Here is a 24,577-nt window from a genome sequence, read left to right as displayed (position 1 = left end):
GTTATTGATTATAATTTTATAAATCTATTTCTCAAAGTTATGAAGGTGTGAAGAATATACTTTCCATTCTTATTGATATTTCAATTTCTACTACCGCTGGAAAATTTTTCGTAGTCCATCAAAAATTGAACATTTACACTATTGTGGTATTCTAATGGATCGCAACTTTTACTTTGGAAATTCCTGTCCTAGATATTTACAATTTTTGAATATTCATTTACTTTTATTCAATGCAAGGCAAAGAAATTAAGTTTATTATGCAATCGAGCGAAATGCATTTGTTAGATAAGTATGCATAGAAAAATAGATATGTTCTCTTTCAAAACTATGCACATATTCTGACGAAGAAAATAATAATAATGTAGTAAGATACTTTAGAAATTCTTGGAAATGTTACACCTAAATAATTATTTACACAGGTAATAACGATGATACTGAAATAATAAAATATGAAAAATTTGCATAAAATGTCTAAATAACAGGAATTTAATGTATTTTAATTATTACTTTCCAATTGCATAATATACAGTACATGCTATTTTTAATTTAATTTTTTTGATGACAATATGATTTTTGAACAAATCATACCAGTATTGCGCGGGCATATTAGGACTTCTGATTAATCGGTCGAGAATGCTCCGCGTTGACAGCGATGTAGCGCAGAAAAAATTAAAATAGGACATGAAACATTGATGATTAAATTTTGTTTTGCATGTCATTTTGTTATTATATGTTTTATTGTGAAAATCTGATTTGTCTCGTATTTACCAAATATGTAAAAATAAGCCGCAGGTAAAATTATTTTTAAATTTTATATGTAAAAGTAGATTTATCAATTCTTTTTAACAGTTAACTCTTTCCAATCGTATGTTTTTCTACCTGAATAGGTTTTACTTTATTTTCTTTTACTGTTAGATGGAGAAAGGAGCGTTAAGGATTATTTTTACAAGTGTTTTAAAGTGATCTCATTATTTTGTTTTATTCAAATTCTCTTTATTTACACACAATGACGCACAAGAAATTTCAGCCTAACTGTATGTTTTCCTGTCTGATCAGGCTTCGCTTTTTGTGCTTTTTACGAAGATTTATTGACTGTCAAGGTTGAAAAAAATAGTTGAGGCCCATTTTTATAAGTGTTTTAAAGCAATCTTATCATTTTGTTTTATCCACATTCTTTTTATTTACAAATGACATGTAAGAAATTTATGGGTGATTTCTCGCTAATAGCGTCACGATTTCAATATGACTGCAGCGACTAGTCAGAAGCATTAAAATTTGATATCTTTTGTATTTTAAATTAAATTTTTTATATTATCTTTCAAATTTTTTTGAGAAAAATAATTGACAATAATAGTTGGCTATGTTGGGCATGAATTGATTAATTCATTTATTAATTAAAATAATTGACTAAAAGTTTAAAATGTACATAATCATTAATCATGAATAATCTAATTGTTAAACAATTTTGTAAAATAAATTGATGAATTAAAATAATTTCGCTTAATTAAAGTAATCGAATAAAAATAATAATATATGAACTTAATCGCAATTGATTGAATTGTTTATTGAAAGAAATTAAACATTGTTAATTAAGAAAATAATAATCAATCATTAACTTTTAATTATTACAAAAATTATATTTATAATTTTTATGAGCTATTCCAAATTTAAAGAATGTGTCTGTCATGTCAAAGACATTCAAATCGGTATGAGTCGATAAATTATTTTTTAAATTACACATATGTTATTGGACCGATAGTGTAACAACACAATGATAGTAAGAAAGTCTTCTTCGGTCGCAGCTAGGTCTTAGTGCTTATATTTATTTGTGTGATTTTCTATACTCCGAATTCAAATTATTTTTTATTAATTTTGATTAATTTATTAATAATTATTGATTATACCAATCAATTCTATAAATCAGTAACTAAACTAACAATTAATAATTAACAATTGATTTTTTAATCAGTAATTATTTTCAATCATTCGATTGAATTAATCACAGTTACATATAGCGATTAATTTTTATTCATTTTTTGATTAAAAATTTAATTAATGTTTATTATGATTTATTTTAGGAATCTAAAAAATTTGAATAGTTATATTATAAACAAGAACTAAAATTTTAGATAATTATTAATAAATTAATCAAAATTTGCCCAATACTGCAATAAAATATATGTAGTAATATTTAGCGTGTATTTTATAAATTTAAATAAATATATAAATTTTAATGAAAATAATTATATCTTAAATAGTTAACAGAGACGTCGAAAAAGTTCGATGAATGCTTTTTTCTTAGAAATAATAATTTCGCAGAACCATTTATGTTATAAATTAATTCTATTTACAATAGAAAAAATAGCTTTTTGTAAGTAGAATTGATAATAGTTACATATTTTGGAAATGGTAGTCATATAACATCATTCTATTTGCTTCTAAGTATTATTTTTTTGAACTTTTTAAAAAGTATTTTTATTTGGAATTTTAATGTATTCCCGAATATTAAGTATTTGAGAACTATTTTAATTTGAAATTTACACATTTTTTTTCTCACGTTTTCAGAAGTTTAGCTACGAATTTAATTTTCAACGAATATTATCTAAACAATTTTTTCTCCGAACCATAAACTTCTTTAAACCATAAATTCCGTTGCAATTTTCCGTCAATCATCGGACGGTGGCCCATAAAAGATTAATTCAGGGATCTGTCCTCCTTGGACACCAGTACCGTTAGTGCTCTCCGAACTACACTGAAACTGAAAGTTTACACTGCCGACTGTCGCCTCCGACATGCCTTCCTGACCGAAAAAGCTCAATTCCCCACCGTCCAATATTGCACTTGCTGTATACGAACATTCTGGCTCGATTTGTATCGGATTCTCAAAGTATACGTGAAACGTGTTACTCGAACCATCGGAGAAGAATTTCGTGTTGTTCTCCGCTAGCACATTTCCGAGCCTCTTAAGTTCTATTTTGACATTATAGTCCGCAGCACCAGACGAGCTTCCATACAGTCCAAAACCCACTACAAATATTCTTTTATCAACACTGAATTGAATCGAGTCGCAACGGCCTCTGTATCGCCATTGATTTGATCTGTACGCACATGATTGAAATCTATGGCAAACCTGCAAATAACAATTTTTTTTATTATCTAAAAGTATAGTTTATTATAATTAATATTATGTTTACTGCTAGTAATATTAGCATATTACACCGAGAATAAAGTTAATCCGATAAATTTTTCAATTTGATTAAAGTAGTGTGTTACAAAAAAGCTTGTTTTTGCTGTGCTCGGAAAAAGTAAAACGAACATTATTTTTTATAATTCTTGAAGCGAGGAATCCGGTGTTCGTTAAAGTTATGTCACATGAAGGGAATACAAAGAAAATTGCGTTTAAATCGTGAAAATGCGTTACTAACTTCTTTTTCCAGTTCAAGTATTAAAATATAGTTTGAATATCTAAAATTTTTGAACTTTAGTTTAACTACTTGTATATTTAACTTAAAAATATTTGAACTTTAATTTAAGTATTTTTTATTATTTAATTTAAGTACATACATTCTTAAACTAAAGATATTTAATCAAATTAAAAAATTTAGCAAACTTTTTTCTAAAAAAAAAAAAAAAAAAAAACACCTGTGCATCAGCCTTTGATATTATAGTTATCCATTGGAAATAAATACTACAGACATTTATTTGAAATTTCTCCACAATGCTCTTAATAAAATGACAATTTAAAAGTCAAAGAGGTGAGGTTATTCATATAAATATTTCATATTTAACATGATTTTCACTTACTTGAGTTTTTAAACCTTGTCGTGGCTTAGTAGGGAAACAAAGTTGCGGTTTGTTACTGGCTGTAAAGTGCAGAAACAAATCAATTGTTTCCTGATGTGTTAGGATGCCCGTCTGTGCTGCACTGTTTGCGAACTCTTCGAGATTCATAGCCGGAAGTCTAATTAAATACAAGGCGGATCCTAAAAATTAAAAAAATATATACGCATATAGACAGATGTAGAGTGAATTAGCATGTATTAATAAAAATATATATTAACACTTATTTTACCTAACAATTGCCTTTGATTGGCGGGAATAGGTTCAAGATCTTGCCGAAGGCATTCTGCGGAGGCCCATCGTAATGCAGCATCCCATATGTGGATCTCTTTGCAGTTTAACGTTTCTCGAGATAAGACAGATTCGAGTGTGTGAATATCAATGTCCACAAAACCGTCAGATCTCAGTGCCATTTCTGCCTGTTATACAATAGATTTTACTTAATATTGAAGTTTAATCTTATACATCACTGTTACTAAATTGTTTCGATAGAGAAGAGGATATGTCTATTATGGATAATATGGCTACCCGTATTATCTCCAATATTAAATGACGAATTCTAATGATTACTTATGGAATTATTTGTTTAGTAGCCTTTTTTTAGTGATACTAATATGTCAATACACAATAGCTGACAATTATTATAATGCATTTTTATTTTTGAGCATTTCTTTTTTAAGTTACATTTTAGCACATAGTTACTTCCTTATTGTTTTTAAACTTGAGCGTATTATCATACGAATATATGTACAATCAAGTAATTTTTTGTTTTTTAACTTTTTATTCGATATACATTTTGAGTTACGCAAAGTTAAACAATAACATAGGATTTTGTTAATATGATTTTTTTAAGCGAAATTTTTATATTGAAATATTTTTTCAATAAATCGATTATTTCTTTAGTGAGTGATGTTCAGAAACATTAAAGATATTATTTTGTGCTTGTTATTTACTGTTAAACAAGGATAAAATATTTCTAATGATATCTCTAAAGTTTTTGAACGCAGAAAAGTTCTAAACAATAAAAAATTAGAAAATATAATTTTGTAACAAAATACTGTGTATTTCTTAAACTAAGTTTTTTATAATTATTTTTGGGCTAGCCATATTACCATTACATTTTCACCGATTATGCAGTGCCTTACATTTTTATGAATTACATCGTAAATAATAAATATTTCATTACTTTGAATCTAGAGTCTGCTAAACAACACTTGACGAATATAATCGTCCAAATTTGAATATAAAATATTGATTATAAACAAAATTGTTCAATAAAACAAAAATGGATGTTACTCTTTTCTCCTCTATACATTTAAAGTTTTTTCTAGGAAGACACACACGCATGCACGCATGCACGCACGCACGCATGCACGCACGCATGCACGCGCGTGTATAATTAAAAACAATATTATAAATGTTAAAGACATAAAATTATACAGAGTATACAATTGTATACTATTTATAGAATTTTATCATGTGGAATGTTACACATTTTTTAAATATATAGATTAAATATATAATGTGTATATTTATGTATATAAAATGTATATTTCAAAAACGTTAATTTAAATAATATATTTTTAATTTTTAAATAATATATTTAAAAATTTTGTATGTATGTGTGTATATTAAACACAAATAGATTAAGTTATTTAATATTTTTATACAAAATTTGAATAGAAATTAAATTTAACCACTAAAATTTTTTTTTCTTGACTAATATCGGAAAAAACGAAAAACGCATTTTTATTCTAATTTGTTTATATTAATACTTATAAGACTAACTATTTATACTTTAGATTTGTTCGCGTCGCATGCTCCAAGAGCACTTGGATCACTTTTATCACCAATCAGAGCATTAGTTTTAATGTTATGATTGGTGATCCAAGTGCTCTTGGAACATGCGACGCGAACAAACCTTTTATATCAGTACTAATTGATAGCTAAGAAAAATTATGAAGTTATTAAAATTGCATGAAATCTTTATGAAAATAACTACACCAATTTTGTTGTGGAAATTATTACAAAAATTAATTACATTAAAATAAAGAATCGATAAAATTTATATTTTATAGCATCAGTATACACACGCACGTACACACGCACGCACACATCACATACATATACATATTGTATGAAGGGAATTGTGTTGCTGCAAAATCGGTCATAAAATATATATCCATTTTTCATTGAAAAACGACCAATTTTATTGAAATTGTTTCACCTTATTTAATTATTACACTTAATACAAAGTTTTGTATGAAATTATTCTTGATAAGAAAGTATTAATAAATAACACATATTTAAAGATATTTGCAGATTTTTTCCTAAATCAAGTAAACATTAATTAATGTTGAAATATGTTGTATACAATTATATAGGAGTATTATGTAGGTTTATGGTATTTATATTGTAAAACATCATAAATAAAAAAAAATTCGGTTAAAATCTATTCTCATAGTCAACAATCGATTGTTGAATAATAATGTAACATTTTAAATGCTTGTACATCTGTAAATATACTAACTTTTTGTAAATTCTACCATCTATTTTTATTCGAAAAAGTTTAAAACATACAGAGGTTGTTTTATAAGTTGTGTACTTTAAAATATTCAGTTAAATATAAAGATTAAAATAAATAATAAAAGTTTATCATTATAAGAGGCACTGCATTATTTTCGGATCATCTTATATATAAATGTATCGCAGATAGTTAACATTAACATAGATATTTTTTGAACACAAAGATCATTTATGGCAAATAACATTATAATATAAATCTGACTGTAAAAGGAATAAAAATAAATGTTTTTTTCATAAGTTTAAGATTTAATACAATTTTATATAAAAATCTATTGATTTTTATTCGATTTTTATTTAGCCGATACTTGCTTAATTACTGTTGTAGAGACCTCATTATGGCTGATTTTACTCCGCTCGTATTCATCTATTAAATTATCCTGATACATGATATTTTGCGTGACTTCGATCTGATCTAACTTATTGTCCGGAAAATAAGGTTCACTTCGCGTTCGAAAAAGTGAGAGGGACGAGTGCTCATCCGCATTTGCACAGCAGTCGTTTTCTGAGAGGCTCAAGCAGTGCGGTACTATCGCTAATCTGCCTTGGAAACTTTCGCAATTGTCATCATTCAATCCGCAGTTGCTTTTACACGCACGTTGATATCGTAAATTGTCGAATTTATCATTATAAACACAGGAATGTAAGCTCGAGACATGATTGACCGAGTCACTGGAGGGAATTGAATCATCTTCGAGCGTTTCGTCCAAGTTCTTGTCACTCAAAGTGATAGTTCTTAGCGTCCGTTGCATTTGACTTACTTGTGCATCAATCACCTCCCAGCAACGTTGCATAAGATTGGGTTCTTCAAATAGACGTGATTGACTTAGGAGTAAACATGCGTTTTTCGCTGTAAGACTCGTCTCCAGATAATTTACGCACGCCCGTGCCAAGTGTGGAACTATGTATTTCTTCGCGACGTATAACGTCGCTAGAACTGTATCTGCTTCTAGCTGCACTTCGTCACAATACATATACCTAAAAAATATTTTATCATTATATTAAAACTGTAATTATCCTTCTGACTAAATAATAAATACTATTACACTATAATTTTTATTATTATTATGTTTTCTTTTTTAATAATAAAAATTTACTTTCTTTGATTTAATTAACCCTTTTTTATTTATTATACAATTCTGACATTGTTGTACATTGTCCTGATATTATTGTTGACGGAAAAAGAACAGAATTGAATATGCGATATGATGCAATCAGAACATGTAAACATACATAATATTAAATGTTCTTGTAAAACACATTATTCTTTTATACAATATTCATTGTGTACAGTCAATTTGTGTTTCCAATGTTTTTACGTCAATTTTCACCCACAACATTATACAGCAATGTAAGAATTGTATAATAAATAAAAATAAATAAATAAACTTGAATAAATAAACTTGAATAAATATGCAAACTTTCTAATTATTACATTTTGTTTCATGTAACGAATAATATATAATGATTAATATCTTGCTAAGAATAATAAAAGTTATTTACAATTGATAAATGTAGCTATTATTGAAAAAAAAAAATTGGCACTGCGAGGATTCGAACACCTTCATGCGGCCACCGAAGGCAAAATAGGAGGTGCGCCTTAGTCTCCTCAGCCACCGCGCTTCATGCTTTAACCTACCGCGCAATCGTACTTAACGTATCGTGCGGCGAATGCCAAACTTTACATGCAAATTTCTCTGAAACGAAGGCCCATGCACGCAAACGTTCTGACACTTTTTATACTCTCGACCCCCCTCCTTTTTGAATAAACTAAGGTGCATCTCATTTTGTATTTTGCAATTGAAAGCATCTCCTTGTAAGATCTGTTTTTGGCGAATATAGCTTTTTTCTAAATTTAAATTTGAAGTTTGAAATTCTGATATCATATTTGAGTTAAAAAATGACCTTGATACTAAAATTGTAGAAGGATATCTAAGAAATTTTTTTTCACACAGTGGTGGCATGAAAATCTTATTTTCGCCACACTGCAAAATGGTTAATGTAACAGAAAAGTTATTTCTAAGATTTAAGGATGTTACAGATTTCTATGACTTTTATTATTGGTAATATTGGGTATGTATCAATAATATTGAATGTAGTTTGACAATAAAATTCTCAGATAATAAAACTACTATTAGCAATAAAAAATCGCACATGTCTGTGATATCAAAATATTATATTTGAATTGATCATCTGAGAAGGCAATACAAATCAAAAAATTTTTGGTGAATTAATAAAAATCATCTAGTTTAATTAATCTTCTTCTGAATTCCCTGATAATTCAATTTTGGTAAAAATTGACTTATGTTGTTTTTCAAATAATCCCATTTTATCAAATGATTTATTTTTATCTTCAAAAGTAGTTTCTCGTAAATACTCATCTTTGATATAAAGCTTCAAAACTTTTTTAAAATCTGTAGTTGAGTAGTTATTGTTTAGAGAACTCATAATATTTCTCTGAATATCCTTAACATCTTGAGAGTTTACCAAATTTATTTTAATTCAAGGGGATTTAACGATGATTTTTTTGACTCAAAGAGGGGATTGTTGAGTTTAGTTCAGATTTTATATCAAGACTTTATAAAGCAAAGCTTTCTTTTTAATTAAGATGATATAAGAACTCGAACAAATTTGAGAATGAGTTTACAATTAATATACCATATAAATGTTTCTGAATTTTTTCAAATTTTTTGATCATGTAGTTTTCTTTAATCAATTTTCTAAAATAATATTGAATCGTATGGAAAGGAGAGTTTTAAATAATTTTATTGCAAACAAAATATAAGAATTTTGAAAAACTATATAAGAATAGAGTTCAAAAAATTATTTAGGAACTAAAAAATAAATTGAAACAAAAAACAAATTGGTGAACACAGAAATCACATTCAAAGAGACACGACTCAAATGTCTGTGATTACTGAGAATTGCATAAAATTTACTCGCGATTTTGACTGGGACTGTTTTAATACTTGACGAAAAATTAAATTATACTAAATACGTTTCATCTCGAAAATGATCTAACATAGATAATGTAGTTCCTTATTGGTTGGAGATAACGAATTGTGGGGAGAGGAGAGTACTAAACTTGATAGATTATCTCCTTTCACATCACTTGTTACATTGCTATAATCCTTTGTCTCTTTATTCGATCGGCCTTCTTTCCATTTGTTATAAATTTCTTTTATGTTTGTAAATATCTTATATTGAATTTTTTAATTGTTGATTATAATACTTTGACGTTCCATTTTTAGACTATTATTGACTATAAGCAATTTCATTTATTCAACATTCTTGAGCTTCCATTATCGGGAGAAGGAATAAATTTTATTTACTTTTGCGGATGTAATCTTCAATTTCTATGGTTTACTGAAGAAGATCCAATAAGAGGATTGAAACGTATGCGTTTCTGAATTATTTGGAACAATAAATTTCATTGTAAATTACGCACTAATAACACCGGTGGCTCAGTAGAAGACTTAATATTTGTAATGATTATAATCGATTTATAGAATCATATATACATAAAAACAGAAAATAAAGTTTTATCGCATTATTTTCATTTAAGAGTATAAAATATTTTTGTATTATATAATTCTTTTTAAAAGTATTGTCACACTAATGAAAATATAGCAATATTGTTTGTTATTACATTCAAATCATTATAAATAATTTATCCATATCAATATTCCATATCAAATTTTTTCTATATCAGTATTATAAAAAATATATTTTACAAATTGTCGTTTTTATTGCTTAAATTTTCTTCATTGTTATTTTGAAAATAGCAATGGCAAAAGTTTCTTTGTTAAAAGATAATGTTAAAACGTATGAATGTAAAAAATCACCTCCACTTTTTGCAGCTTCAAAAGTAGTAATGTAATTTTACATAAAAAATGTGTGAAGTATATTTTTTGATGTCACAAGATTACCTTGAAAGGTAAAATATAACATTTTGTGTGAAATATCTGAAATATCTGTATTTTTTTATTACTGCAGTCCGAAAAATTTACTGTTAGAAGAAAAAGTATCTTAAAATTGTTGGCTGTTTGCGCTTACCTTAACAATGTGAGAAAGGCTGCTGGTTCAACGTCGGGCACTTCTATGTCTCTTTTATTTTCTGGTAACCCTCCGTAGAACATAGCGTAAAATACAGAACTGCCAGTAGCGAGAACATATTTATGCGCTGGTATTGTTTGAGTATGACCTGTGATATTAATATAAACTAATGTCTCTTTGAATAAGAAAGTACTAGTTAAAAAAAGAATAAGACAATTTAAATAAGTACCTGGACTACCAACGATAAATATAATATCGGCCATTAGATGATTATTAAACATGGCCGCATTTCGTTCTCGAACTGTAGGTTTTGTTGCTTGCCAGTTGGGATCTTGGGTACAATCTCCGGGTGATGATAAATTTATCTGGGCCACAGGTGACGATAGGGAAGACAAGGGTGATGCGGGAGCACTTAATGGTTGACTCACTGTGGTTCCTTCACGTTGTAATACGATAGACGAGGAAAGAGGACTCACTGACGGTGGTGAATCTGATGTATTACTCGGAGATTCCGCTAAAATTAAATAAAAACTTTATTAAAATTTAGAAACGTCATTAAGAAAACTTTGATATTACTTGTACATTTCATTAATAAGTCAGATATAATACAACTAGAAGTGTAATATTTATGATATATTCTAACAAAAAGTTTTTTGGCCAGATTTAGAACTGTTAGTCTTTGAACTGTTATAATTTCACGAAAGAAAATCATATAACCATCTTTCAGCGATTATTTTGAAGGGCAAAATCTCTACTTTCATTTTTTAAGTTTATTTTCCTTGGAGATGCTTCTACATTAGAAAACAAGGTGGAAAAGAAATAGAAACTTGTAACATTTTTTGTTAAAGAGTATAATTAGGATTCAATTACTGACTGTGTGTTCCAAATACTAAAAATTTGATTTTAAATGGTTGAAATGTATAAATTATTTTAAAAGTAATTGAATTTATTTTCTCAAGCTGAAGATAATACAACAGTTTGAAACATTCAGAAATGATTTAACCTTCCCTAGGTGCGAATTAATTATGTCAAATATGATCAAAATAGGAGGACTAATTAATTTGAAGGAAACAGCGGTTTCACTTCATGTATTCAGATCTTCAATTAATAGATAAATGTTAAATAATGACTGATAAGAAATATGAATTTTATTTAAATTTTTCCAAAAATAAACAAAGTTAGATTCCCAATAAGCAAATTGGCAATGAATTCTATTGGAAATGTTAGGAAATTGGCACTATGTTGTGTCATACTTGTTTTATTAACGGAGGCTATTGATATAACCTAACAACAGATTATCGGCAAAAATCGAGTAAAATTTATTGAATGTGTCTATTTCTAATATCTAATTTATATCAAAATGGGTAACAAATACTTTAAAATTTCCGTGATTTCTAATATTATCATATTTTCCTTTGCTAACTTGCAGTCAAAGTTTACACCATTGCGTACCACATCCTGTATCAAATATATATCTTTTATCAATAAAAATATAGATATTTGCAGAATTTTTATAATTTTTTGTTACTAAATTTAGTTATCTATTTATTTAAATACTTTTATTTGTAAATGTTATTTTTTTATTTTTCCTGGTATGAAGAAATTTTGATAAAATTTCGATATTTTGTTGAATTTTACTTCATTCAATTTTATTTATTTTAGAACATTTGACTAGTGATTTCATCAAAATTTTATTTCAAAAATTTATTAGTTTCAGTATAATGTTACAGAGTATTTGAGATTTTCGTTACAATTTTATTAAAAATTTATTACAATTCTAATATAATTCCCTCATTTTTAAATTAAATATTAATTTTTTAAAAATTTTATTACATTTTTATTAAATTCTCATTAAAATAATGTTTATTTTTTAAACGTAGAAAATAATTTTATTAATGAAATATAACTAGGGAGGAATGTCATTGAGGGCATTTTTTGGTTCCTACATTTTTGAAAAACAGTTTTTTTTGTATTGTATAATTATTAAGAATGACAAAAATAATCATTAGATGAAAAAAAATTGATCTATTTTATAATGATTCATTATTAGTCTAGATATATCATTTTGATACCTAAGTTTTTTTTCATGTCTAGTAAATAAACTAATAAAATATTTTTACTTATTATACTGTTCTGCTTTTATATTAATTTGTTTTATCTCAGATTACAACATTTATCACCTCCAAGGTGAAAATAAATATAGCTCACACTGAAAAAGTTATTATAATTACTCTTGATGTATTGTTAATATAGCTTATAATAAATAGTGATCACTAGAGGAGAAAGAAGTAATATGGCACCCGTTTTTATTTTATTGCAAATGAATAACTTTATTAATCATCAATATTTTATTCAAATTTGAATGATTATATTCGTTAAAGTATTGTTTAACAGATTCTGGATTTAAAGTAATGAAATATTTATTACTTTGATTTACAACATGAGTTATAATAATGTGATGCACTGCATATCGATGGAAGAAGAGTGATGATAACTGGTAATATGGCTAACTCAAAAATAAATTTAAGAAATTGATTTAGCTTAAAAAACAGAATTTTGTTACAAAATTATATATTTATAATTATATATTTTTATATTTAAAATTATGTATTTTTGCTTCAAATTTATATTTTAATTTTTTATTGCTAATGAATTTTCCCGATTTAGAATTTTTCTACGTTCAAAAACATTAAAGATATCATTTTATCGTTATTTAACGTTAATAAAACGAGAATAAAATGATATCTCTAATGCTAAGTTGCTTCTGAACACAGTCCTCTAGAATGACAATCGATTTGTCGAAAAAATATTTCAATATAAAAATTTCGCATAAAAAGCCATGTTAACAAAATCTCATGTTATTGTTTAACTTTCGGAACTTTATTTTGAAGTGCTCAAAAGTAAAAATGCCTTATAATAACTATTGTGTATTGTAGAGATCCTCTAATAAGAATCGCGAGCCAACTTTTATAGGCAGGGTAGTACTTTGTTCAAAAATCTATGACAGAGAGGGAAATATATTGTATCTTTGTTTAATATATACATCTCTGTTTATATTCACATCTCTCGTTCAAATATGTCGGGCCAATCAAAAGTGGTCTTCTTGTGTCGCGACTCTTATTAGACAGTCTTTAATGTATTGTCTTATTAAGCGCTACTAAAAAATGGCGGGCTATTGAATGAATAATTCCATAAGTAATTGTCAGAAGTCATCACCTATAACTTTTGTATTAAGGTAAAGTTAACCTTAAAAGGTGACGTGTAGATATAGTAATTGTCGATGTTTTTTCATATTTTAATTCTAGAAAGAGCTTTTGTAATTTTATAAAGCTAATTCGAAAATTTTCAGATGATTTAAATGTTGATAATTTGCATGACTTTAGCATCTCTTTAAGGTCACACAAAGGTCATCATTGTTAAAGAATAATATTTTATTGATTTTCTTAGGTAACACATAATTCTCTTTGTTACTCTGTATATAATAGAGTTATTAAAACATCAAACATTAATGCTTTACGAGATATTTCATATACTATTATAAAGTTTAAGTTAAATGTAACACACGCGTGCGCGTTGTATAAAGTATACTAAAGTTTTATGTTAATTTAACATAAAATGAATATGTTAAAAAGTAAGATAAATCTTACAGAATTAATATAAAAATGTAAATGTAATTGATATAATTTAGAAACAATAAAAGCATATTTCTTTAATAAAATTAACATTGATAATATTTTGATACGCACATTTTATTCATTTATCTTAGAGTTAAAATTACTATTTTTATTTTTCTATTTATTTAACTATAAATTGTATTATTTTGACATTATACAGAAGCATACTGTATTTATATTAAAAATTATTCTTGTTAAAAATTTTATGTTGAAATTTTAACATACCTAAGTTTTAATTCAACATAATGTGATTACTTTTTTTTAAATTGATGTTCAACATTTTATAGTATCAAAATAATACAATGTATGGGTTAATGAATAAATATAGTTTTAAACGTTAATTCTAAGATAAATAACTGAAATGTAACAATATACGAGGGTAGGTCAAAAATTGTACTTTTGTTAGAACACTTTTTTAAGTTTGTCATACTGCGTTCTGGGCAGGCAGGCTTTAAGTTGGCACTACTGAGGTCCTATAATCAAAGCTGGACCTTGATTGCGCCAGTTTGTTACCGCTACAAGTGTGTAAATATGACCGTTCCGCTTGAAATTTGCACCAAGGAGGAACAGAGAGCTGTTTGATCCATTTATATACACTTCTGCGTGGTAAAGCACTGTCCCCGCATTGTGTTGAAAACCTCTAATGAATTTCAGCACATTTTACTTCTTCCAACTAAAGAAATCGTATTACAGCTTTCTGTTCTTCCTTGGTGCAAACTTCTAGCGGAGCGGTCATATTTACACGCTCATAGCGGTAAACAAATTGACGCGATCAAGGTCCAGCTTTGATTATAGGACCCTAGTAGTGCTAACTTAAAGTCTGCCTGCCCGGAACGTAATGTGACAAACTTAAAGACGTGTTCTAGCAAAAGTGCGGATAATTTTTACTTACCTTAGTATTATAAATGTTAATTTGGTTGAAGAAATATGATTTTATTGTTTTCAAATTATATCAGTGTTACATTTTTGTGTTAATTTTGTACATCATATTTGTGTTACTAACATATTTATCTTGTATTAATCTTCAGTTATCGTACATATTTTTACTCAACTTTGCATGCGATCATTATGGCTTTTTCACAAAAATTGACGGCGCTAAGTAGGGGAAAGTATACGTTGAACATTTAACTTTTTTGCTCCTCTCATATCCCATTTCTCTCACTTCTTAGTTTTTACAAATGCTGCACGGTTTTCAAAATATTAAACATTTTTTGCCTTTTTTAAAAGATTAATTTGCAAATTATAAAAATAATTTATATAAAATTGATCTTTCGAGTTAAAGCAATATGAGTGAAAATTATTTCAATCGTTATAAATACAAATATCTTTAGCTTAGATTTAACAATTAAATCTTATTATAGAAAACAATTCTCCTATAGTATTAATATTACTAAATTGATTATTTAATACCTAATATGGCAATCTATTAATGAATTAATGTAAGGAAAATGTGATTTTATTTGGAACCTGAAGGTTACTTTGATATTGGCTACAACAATTAAGAATACAAGTTAAATCTATTCTCTAAAATCAGAATTTTATGTTCCGATACGAAACAACATTTATCGAAAACAGAAATTGTCTTCAATATTTTTTTTCGTGTTGTTTTCAATATATGTAGTATTTAAAATTTACAATATATACATGAAAAAGATATAATGACAATTATTCCTTATATAAAAAACTAACCTAATAGGTTAGGCAGAATTTCAAAAACGGACTAAAACTCATTGTCCGTAATTAACTACAATTAAATTGAATCAATTACATTAGATAAACAGAATAAAAAAGATAAAGTTCATATATTAATCCAATAAGAAAGAGAAACTAAAAGTAGATTGTTTTGCGTTATGATTTTATAACTACTTTCTTAAAGATGTGTATCACATCTTAAAGCATTACTAAAAATACAAAAATTTAATAGATTGTTGTATTATAACGTTTGAGTATCTGTAAAATTCTAGGTGAAATTTGAATCAGTACAATTCTTTTATTGATTTAAAAATTAAAAAATTTGAAAATTATTTGATTTTATTTGTTCTTGATTCTTATGTAAAATTGCGTTTTGTAGTATTTATTTGCAGTATTTATTTTCAAATTTATTGAGAAAATAACACTCCAAGTTAAATCTATTTCTTTACATACATTAATAAACTTTTAAAATCAAATAAGACTCAATCGTAGGTGCACAAATTATATTTCATAAAACCTACGAAATAATACATCTTGTGAGTTCATAATGCATCTATGTATGTACGTTTTGGTTCCCTTTTGAGCCATCTTTAGTGTTTTATAAATAATGGAAAATCTAGACTTTTCATAATATAAGAACTTAGTAAAGAAAAGCCGCTTCTCATTCGGCCAACTCGTGAGTCCAAAGCTGTTAAGAGTTTGGTAGCTAATTTCAAAATTAGCTATCAAAACTAAATGACAAAGGTAGCATGTAATTACAAAATTAATATATCAAATATGCAAATTTTTCTTTCACAAATGACATATTTGTCACAAATTTTTTTTTGTGACTCACCACATCTGCCGAACGGAAGAAGAGAAATAGCCTCAGTCAACAATAATAAGAAAAATAAATTAAAATAACAAATACGGCATTACTGGTCGAAAGCAGTTCTTAGTACTCAATAATTTTTTCTAGGTGAATTTTGGTGAATTTATAAACATTTATAAGATTCCCCCGAACTGCGCGCTACATATTTGCCGGATTTAAAAACACAGTTTTAAAAAAGAATCCAAATGTGATATCATAAAATTAAATTGCTAATCAATTTAATTATTTATTTGATGCTTGCGCGCATCTTTACTATCTCCCCTCTCCAACTGCGAAAAACCATAAAGAAATTATTATTCCTTTTGGCTCGCATATTCACAACAATAACCGTAATAACAGATCAGTTGTTCAGAGACAATGTACCTTCCTCAGATCGGTAGATTATAAGATACTTAGGCAGAACGGGTTGCAGGTAAATCTTATTTTTAATACTTAATACTTTAATATTTTTAATTCTTTCAATTTTATCGAATAATCAGACATCACATGTATTTCGGGTACTCGCTTTCATTTTTATCCTTATTTGTAAATTTATTTTATTCTCTGATTGTCATGTTGGTCACATATTTACTATTAGTGCCATTTTTAATACCTAATATTTTAAATTTTAACTTGATATTTTAATTTTTAATTTTTTAATTTATTGATTTTCAATTATAGTCTGCATATTAATTTGTGATTTGATTTACACAACAGAATAGCAGCCCGGTCAACTGAGATGTTCTAAACACCATAGTCATTTTAATGAATAACAATTAACAAGAGGCATGTTTGTGAACACTACTTGGATACAAAATATGTAATTCCACACGCGTAGAACTGTTACAAGACTTATACACTGAAGACGACCGTCTATACGATGTCAAAACGTTTATTATGCTCTAATATATTCAAAATATAGAAATTTATCTGACATATTATTTTCGACAACAACACCTGTCGCGGCTCATTAGCTCTTCTTTTCAATTGTTGAATTTATAAAGAAATTATTGCGAAAAAAATTACTTCGATCAAAAAATAAAATTCTCCGAAAAATTGTGACAAATGAACAGCTTATGAAGCGGAATTAACGTGATCAGGCAAGACGGTTTTCGAGGTGAAATAAACTAGTAGTATATTATTTAAATGTGTGTGAATACATAAAATGTAAATAAATAGAAGATGAATAACAATAATGAGATTAAGTCACGGGAGAAATAGAAGCCTTGTTTTTTAGTTTGTCTAAAATTGGAATGTGTTCTTCGTTCAAAATCTCAATATCAGAGATTCTTGAAAACATGCGAATAACTTACGTATACGAAAATGGTAAAATAGTCAATGGGAGAATACTATCAAATAATTCTATTGGCTATTCTGTCTTTCGTATACGAAGGTTATTCGCATGTTTTCAAGAATAAAGGACCCCAATCTGTTAAATTAATACTATTGTTCTATAGCTTTGTGTATAGCTTTATATGTAGCATTTCCGATATTAAATCGCAGCGGAATTAACGTGATCAGGTAAGACGGTTTTTGAGGTGAAATAAACTAGTAGTATGTTATTTAAATGTGTGTGAATACATAAAATGTAAATCACTCAAAAAATATTTATTGTCTAAAACTTTAATATTTTTCCTGTCAAATTCATGACTGTGATGCAACCTGTGGTGAATATTGGCCAAATAAGAGAATAGGGAACTTTTAATGTGATTTATGTGTTCTGCCATTCTGCTTTTTAGTTTTTTCCCTATCTAACCTATTTAGAACGTATGACAGTTTTTACATTCTATTGTACTAGTAGTACTTGTAGTACTTGTAGTATACATATTTTTCTTCTCATAAATTAGGAGAACATTCTTATGAATCCTGATTAACCTGTTGAACTTATTTACGCTATAATGTGCTAATTTCACATCAAAATTTTGGACGATGTATTTCAATCTATCAGATATTTTTGGAATACAAGATATCATAAACTATTGAATCAGATTAAAGTCAACATACAAATTGTCACTATTCTTGTTTAAACGTCTATTTCGAAAAGAGCTTTTTAGTCGAATATCAATCAAATTAAAAATAAAATTCAATAAAGTAATCATTGTTCAAAAGTGTGCTAATAATAAATTTTAGATTTTTCTAACGGAAATTACGGATATGAAAGCAGATATGCTTTAATTAAGCTCATTATAATATCTCTTTTTTGCTAAAGAGTGTATCGTGATCTAGATTCAAGTTAATATCAGAAATGCTACAATAAAACTACAGAGCAATAATATTAATTTACAGATTGATACTGAGTTTTTGGACATATATTTCGATTTTAGAACAACAAATTGGAAAACAAGACTTATTTCTCCCGTGATTTAATTTGTTATAATTTTTTAAAACATTTTTTTTAATTATTTTTTTTGACTGACATCAGCTCTGGTCTTTCGTTCGGCAGATGTGCTGAGTTACAAAAAAGATTTGTAACAAATGTGTTATTTATGAAAAAAATTTACATATATATTAATTTTGTAGTTTTATTACTTTTTCAGATGTTTAATTATTTATAAAGCACTGAAAATGGCTCAAAAGGAAGCTGAAACATACATATAGATGCATTATGGATTCATAAGATGTATTAACTTGAAAGATATATGAAATATAATTTGCGTACCAGTATCTGTACTTCTTATTTATTTTTTTGATTGATTTTGAATGTCAAAAGTTTTTATTTCTTATGTTAATAAAATTCTAATAAGTATTTGTGTAAAAATTTATTTGGATCCACTTATCATTTAAGTTGTTCAATTAAAATTGCCATAAAATATGACCTTTTACGCTGCGGAGGCCATTATATGTTAAGTTTGTTGTTTTATTTGTCTTAACATTTCAACTCCAAAAATCCAACATGTACGACCAAAATTTTTTGTCATTTATTAGGAAAAAAATGAATAAATGTAAAAAGTTTGAATTTTTAAATGTTGACAACTTTTAGCTGGTGTTATACAGTTTAAACATGTCTAATTAAAATATTTACTGAACTTTTGTAAAAAAATTTTATAAAAATTCACGGATTTTCAAAGAATATTATTCAAAATTCTGGGTAAGATTGCAGAATGTTATCATACAGTTTTAAATTTATTTTATTATATTTTTCAATGTTTCTTTATTACAAAAAAAAAATTACGTTAATTTTGAATATAAAATTTTTGAAAATTATAAAAAGAATAATATGAAATAAGTATAGTATATAACGATCTGTTAACAGTACACATCTAGCTCACCAGAAGTACAGAAGGATATTTAAACATACAGCACCAATTTAAAACGATATATTATCTTCTATTCTTGCTATTTTTTAAATAAAAACTCACGAGCCACATTAGAATATGCATGACGTATATGCCATATTTATTACTAATCGAATTTGCATTGGAAAAAAAATTTAAAAAACAATTTTGTTAGAAAAAGGGGTAAAATTTAAATTTAAAAGTAAAACTCCAAAAATTTTCTTGTGTAATAAATGTTATAAAATCTTATAAAAATTCATGATTTTTTAGGATAAAAATTAATTTTTTGAAAATTCAAAGTTTTCCCAGTTTTTTAATAAACATCTTGTTGTCAATTTGTAAATTTCTTTGCGCGATTGTGATTATTATACATTATTGTAAAAATTAAACAATTTGTTATTGAACCTTTGATTTTGATTAACTATACAAACTAAGAGATACAACAGTACATATTTATTTGTATGTGTATCGATATTTACTGAAATAAGGAGCACAGTGGAAAACATGTGTGTTTATGTAAAAAATGGTCCTTGTTAAAGTTTCAAGTTGAATTTTTAATATACTTGAGTGTCAATTTAACATAATGTAATTATATTATTAAATATCTTGTGTTAAATTGATATTCAATATTTCTTACACAATTGTAAAATTTGTATTAAATTTAACAAATATTGTATCAGATGTCCACTTAAATTTTTATGTCAATTTAATTTTCATTTATTGCACAGAGGTATATTCTCCTCCCTCTTAAAGTTAAATTGACAAACATTTTTGAATATATACTCAAATAATAGATATCAGTGCTGGAAAAATTTGAAATAGGTTCAATAAAGTATTCATTTAAACAATGTGTAAAAAATACTACACGAAATAAATATTTTGTGTCAAAAATATGAAAAAAGCAAATAGTATTTGATATTTATATTGATTTGAAATAAGATTTGTTTTGCGTTTCAAATATCGTATGTATAAATAATGTATATATAAATAATGTATGTATAAATAATTTCCTATTGTTTATTTTTCATATATACAGAATAAAAAATAATAAGACTAAAAAAACTTTTATGGATATATCAAAATGTAAAATAAATATTTTATTTCAAGTAAATGTAAATACAAGTGTTGAATATTATTTGCTTTTTATTTTTCCTACATAAAATACTTATTTCAAATATTTTTTATAAACGTATTCTTTAAATAAATATTTCTATTATTTTTTATTTCAATTAACTATTTTCCTTAGCACTAATAAAAATATGCAAGTTGTTATATTCATTGTTGGGATTGATCCCTTTGAATATGAATTTCCATCATATTTCGCGCGGATATAATTGATAACGTTTTTCATTCTCGCGAAATCAGACACGAAGTATAAACGGTATACTCTCCTTCGCATGAAAGCCAGTTCCCCTCTTCCTGTCTCCCTCATTTTCCCTTCCCTTCTTTTTTGTCTCTCTCTCTCTCTCTCTCTCTCTCTCTCTCTACACAATCTTTGTTTCTCTCACCGTTCATCCAAGCATTGGTCTGTTTCACCGCGACGTTGTCTTGCAAACGCTTCATTGGCTTCGTAGAAATCTTCGAATAGAGATTCGACATTGCCATCGTTGCCGTAATGCAAATGGTGCCGTTAGTCTTTCTTTCTGTCGCAATCTGTTTCTGCACGCGCGATTTACAGAACTACCTCCACGAGATGCGTGCGTTGTCAGCTAGGCAGCCGCCATTTTCCATACGTACGGGCGCTGGTCGAACAGTGCCGCCACCCTATTGCAACTATGTCGGTCGATAGACATCAAATGATGACAAGGTGGAAGGGGTACACACGCGCAAGAAGGTTACTATTGAATGTGGAATAAAAAGAAGAATATAATTGAATCATATCTATATTATAATTGACATCACATGTAATCAAATAAATTCTTATTCATAATATTTATTTTCGATTCCTAGTTTGCTCTACTAATACAAATGCAAAATAAAAATATCGTGTTTTTAATAAAAATATGCATGTACAGAATTGTATATTAATCACCTAAATTGTACCTCAACAGTATTTTATCTCGTATTTTATAGTTTATATTACGAACGAGATGCTTTTTTGCGCGCTTTTTTTTGTCATACTCTTCTTGTTTTAAATCTAATAGTAAAGATAGAATGATGAAAATACGAATTGCATCTTTATAAGCACGTTTTATTGTAAATATAAGCCTATATTTTCATTTAATGCAAACAAAATTCAATGATAAAAATATGAAATAAATGAGATGGGTAATATAGTCAAAAATTTAATAGATTATATCTTGTTTTGTGCGTGCTAATAACATTTAGAAAGATCAAGTATAATTGATTACGTTAATTTTAATTTTTGATTAGTTTATACATATAGCTGATAATGTAATCGTGCAATAATGATATAATCGCGCAATATTTTCATAAATGCTTATTGTAGAATATTTTATTTATTATATATACATATTTTGTTATTGAAGAATAACCCAGATAGCACAAAATATTTATAAAATATTTACTAAATATTTATAATATTTATTTTAATATTTTATAAATATTTATCAAAACCAATCTACGGCCATAAAAACATTTATTAAATGTTTTTATGGCCGTAGATTGGACTGATCATAAATATTTATCATAAATGTTTCAAAAATATTTATGATTTATGATAATTATTTTGAAAATGTTTGAAATATCCGCATAAATATTATGTTACACCACATAATCTCAATGAGTAAAACAATATTTCTATATTTTAAAAAACAATTTTTGTAAAAATTTCAATTCTTAGGAATTTTTTTCGGAAATTCCGAAGCGGTCACCCATCCAAGTCGCGACCAATATTTTAGAAAATATTTTAACAATATTTTTGATAAAGATTTTTATAATCTTTCCGTCATATACATAAAATATGTATAAAATATTTCTATAATAATTATAAAAAATATTTATGATAAATATTTATTAATATTTATCATAAATATTGTGTGCTATCTAGGAAATTAATCTTTGTAAGATCTCTCAAGTTTCCTAAATCATACTACAACAAATTTTATTATAATAAATGATATTAATGTAAGCCTGATAAGTGATAATAATAAAGCTAATAATTTTTCGCAATAAATTTTTTACAGTTTTTTCAGGGGGGAATGGGTATATAGATGCAAATCAGCATCAAGTATTATATTAAATTAATTAATTTAATATAAATAGTGATATTACTAATTCTTATTCGACATGCTGTGTTATGACCGAAAATTAATTCGGCGCATATTCTGGTTGAATTCGGAGAAGTATATAAAATCACATAAATAAATATAAGCACTAAGACCTAGCTACGATTGAAGAAGGCTTTCTTACTATCATTGTGTTGTTACACTATCGGTCCAATAATATTTATAATAATTTTTTGATTTAAATAAAAATACGTTAATTGCAAAAATAAATTTAAGTCAATTTTATTTCGACGTTTTTATCTTCTCATTAATGTTATTTAAATTAAAAGTAAAGATTTATGTTTTTAAAATCTCATTTTAAAGCACATTTGTGTGTGATTTTTAATTCGAATAATTAAACTTTGTAAAATTTGCAAAAAATTTTGCAATTTGCCGCATCTTTATTTCCATCTGTGTAACTCCGTTAAAAAAAACTAGTAAGTTATTTTCTAAAGTATTGATTCAAAAAGCAGAGACTTTAAGTTCTAAAATAAATTTTGATTTCATTGTGATTTCATTTTTTGTTATTTTTACACTCCTTTGTAGAACAGAATAGATAATCCGTTAATTTTGTTGTTGAGTACTCAGCAGTAAAGTTAAAGAACTATCAGTACAAAATTACATTTTCAAAAAAAGGTAAAAAAAGGCGTCAAGTGTGTGTGCGTGTGTGCGTGCGCGCGCGTGTGCGTGCGTGCGTGTACCCGTCAAATCTTTATTTTTTTTTATAAAACCCAAGTGGTACTATCTTTGTGTCCTCATTGAAAAATTTTCCTATTCTAACCCATGTGGTACTCTCTATAATTTCTATACAAAACCTAAATGATACTATCTTTGTATTATCATTGAAAAATCTTCCTATTCCTGTACAGCACAAAAATATTGCAGCAACATTGCAGAAATATTTCATCGCAAGATTGTAATATTACATAAATGTTGCGAAATATTGCTGCAATGTTTCAGCAATATTGCAGCAACGATAAAATGTCCGCTTTAATAATATTGCTGAAACCTTGCACGTAATGTTGCAGCAACATTGTAATATAACGTTTATGCAATATTATGCTTTGCGTACAATGGAGGAGTACTTGCAGCAATATTGCAGCAACATTGCTGTAACATTGGAATATTAATTGCTGTAAACTTATGTATTACATGGATTAAAAGTCAGATATACAAAAAATTAGAAATAAATATTAAACGAAATGCACAATAGATACAAATAAGGCATAAAATATTATATTCAGTGTGCGTTTTACATTTAAGAGGGGAAGGTCATGTAATCGGCGGAAAAAAGCTGATTTTCACAAATTTTTTTACATCACAAGATTTTTAATAAACTATCTATAACTTTTTTCACATATTTCTTATAATTCTACATCT

The 24,577-nt window shown here is 26.8% G+C and overlaps 2 protein-coding genes across 3 annotated transcripts in view; one reads left to right on the top strand and one right to left on the bottom strand.

Moving 5' to 3' along the window:
- Positions 1-24,577, top strand: part of LOC120360039 (transcription factor IIIB 90 kDa subunit-like) — a gene marked incomplete at its 3' end in the record, with an annotated part of 70,434 nt that overhangs the window by 23,648 nt on the left and 22,209 nt on the right.
- LOC105199859 (BTB/POZ domain-containing protein 6) lies at positions 953-21,914 on the bottom strand. 2 transcript variants are annotated; one of them, XM_039459589.1, is made up of 7 exons: positions 21,479-21,914; positions 10,709-10,993; positions 10,480-10,645; positions 7,185-7,401; positions 4,073-4,259; positions 3,805-3,983; positions 953-3,130 (listed from the first exon to the last, which is right to left on the bottom strand). In XM_039459589.1, the coding sequence occupies exons 1-7, from the start codon at positions 21,573-21,575 to the stop codon at positions 2,666-2,668; spliced, it is 1,596 nt and encodes a 531-aa protein (XP_039315523.1). In that variant the 5' UTR covers positions 21,576-21,914; the 3' UTR covers positions 953-2,665. The 2 variants fall into 2 exon arrangements, with proteins under 2 accessions (XP_039315523.1, XP_011165433.1); XM_011167131.3 differs by having other exon boundaries at positions 2,666-3,130; positions 10,480-10,627; positions 21,479-21,894.

The sequence above is a fragment of the Solenopsis invicta genome, unplaced genomic scaffold (genome assembly GCF_016802725.1).
Source record: "Solenopsis invicta isolate M01_SB unplaced genomic scaffold, UNIL_Sinv_3.0 scaffold_88, whole genome shotgun sequence".
Lineage (NCBI taxonomy): Eukaryota > Metazoa > Arthropoda > Insecta > Hymenoptera > Formicidae > Solenopsis > Solenopsis invicta.
Note: the sequence above shows the minus strand (reverse complement) of the source record. Positions and strands in the feature narration are given on the sequence as shown.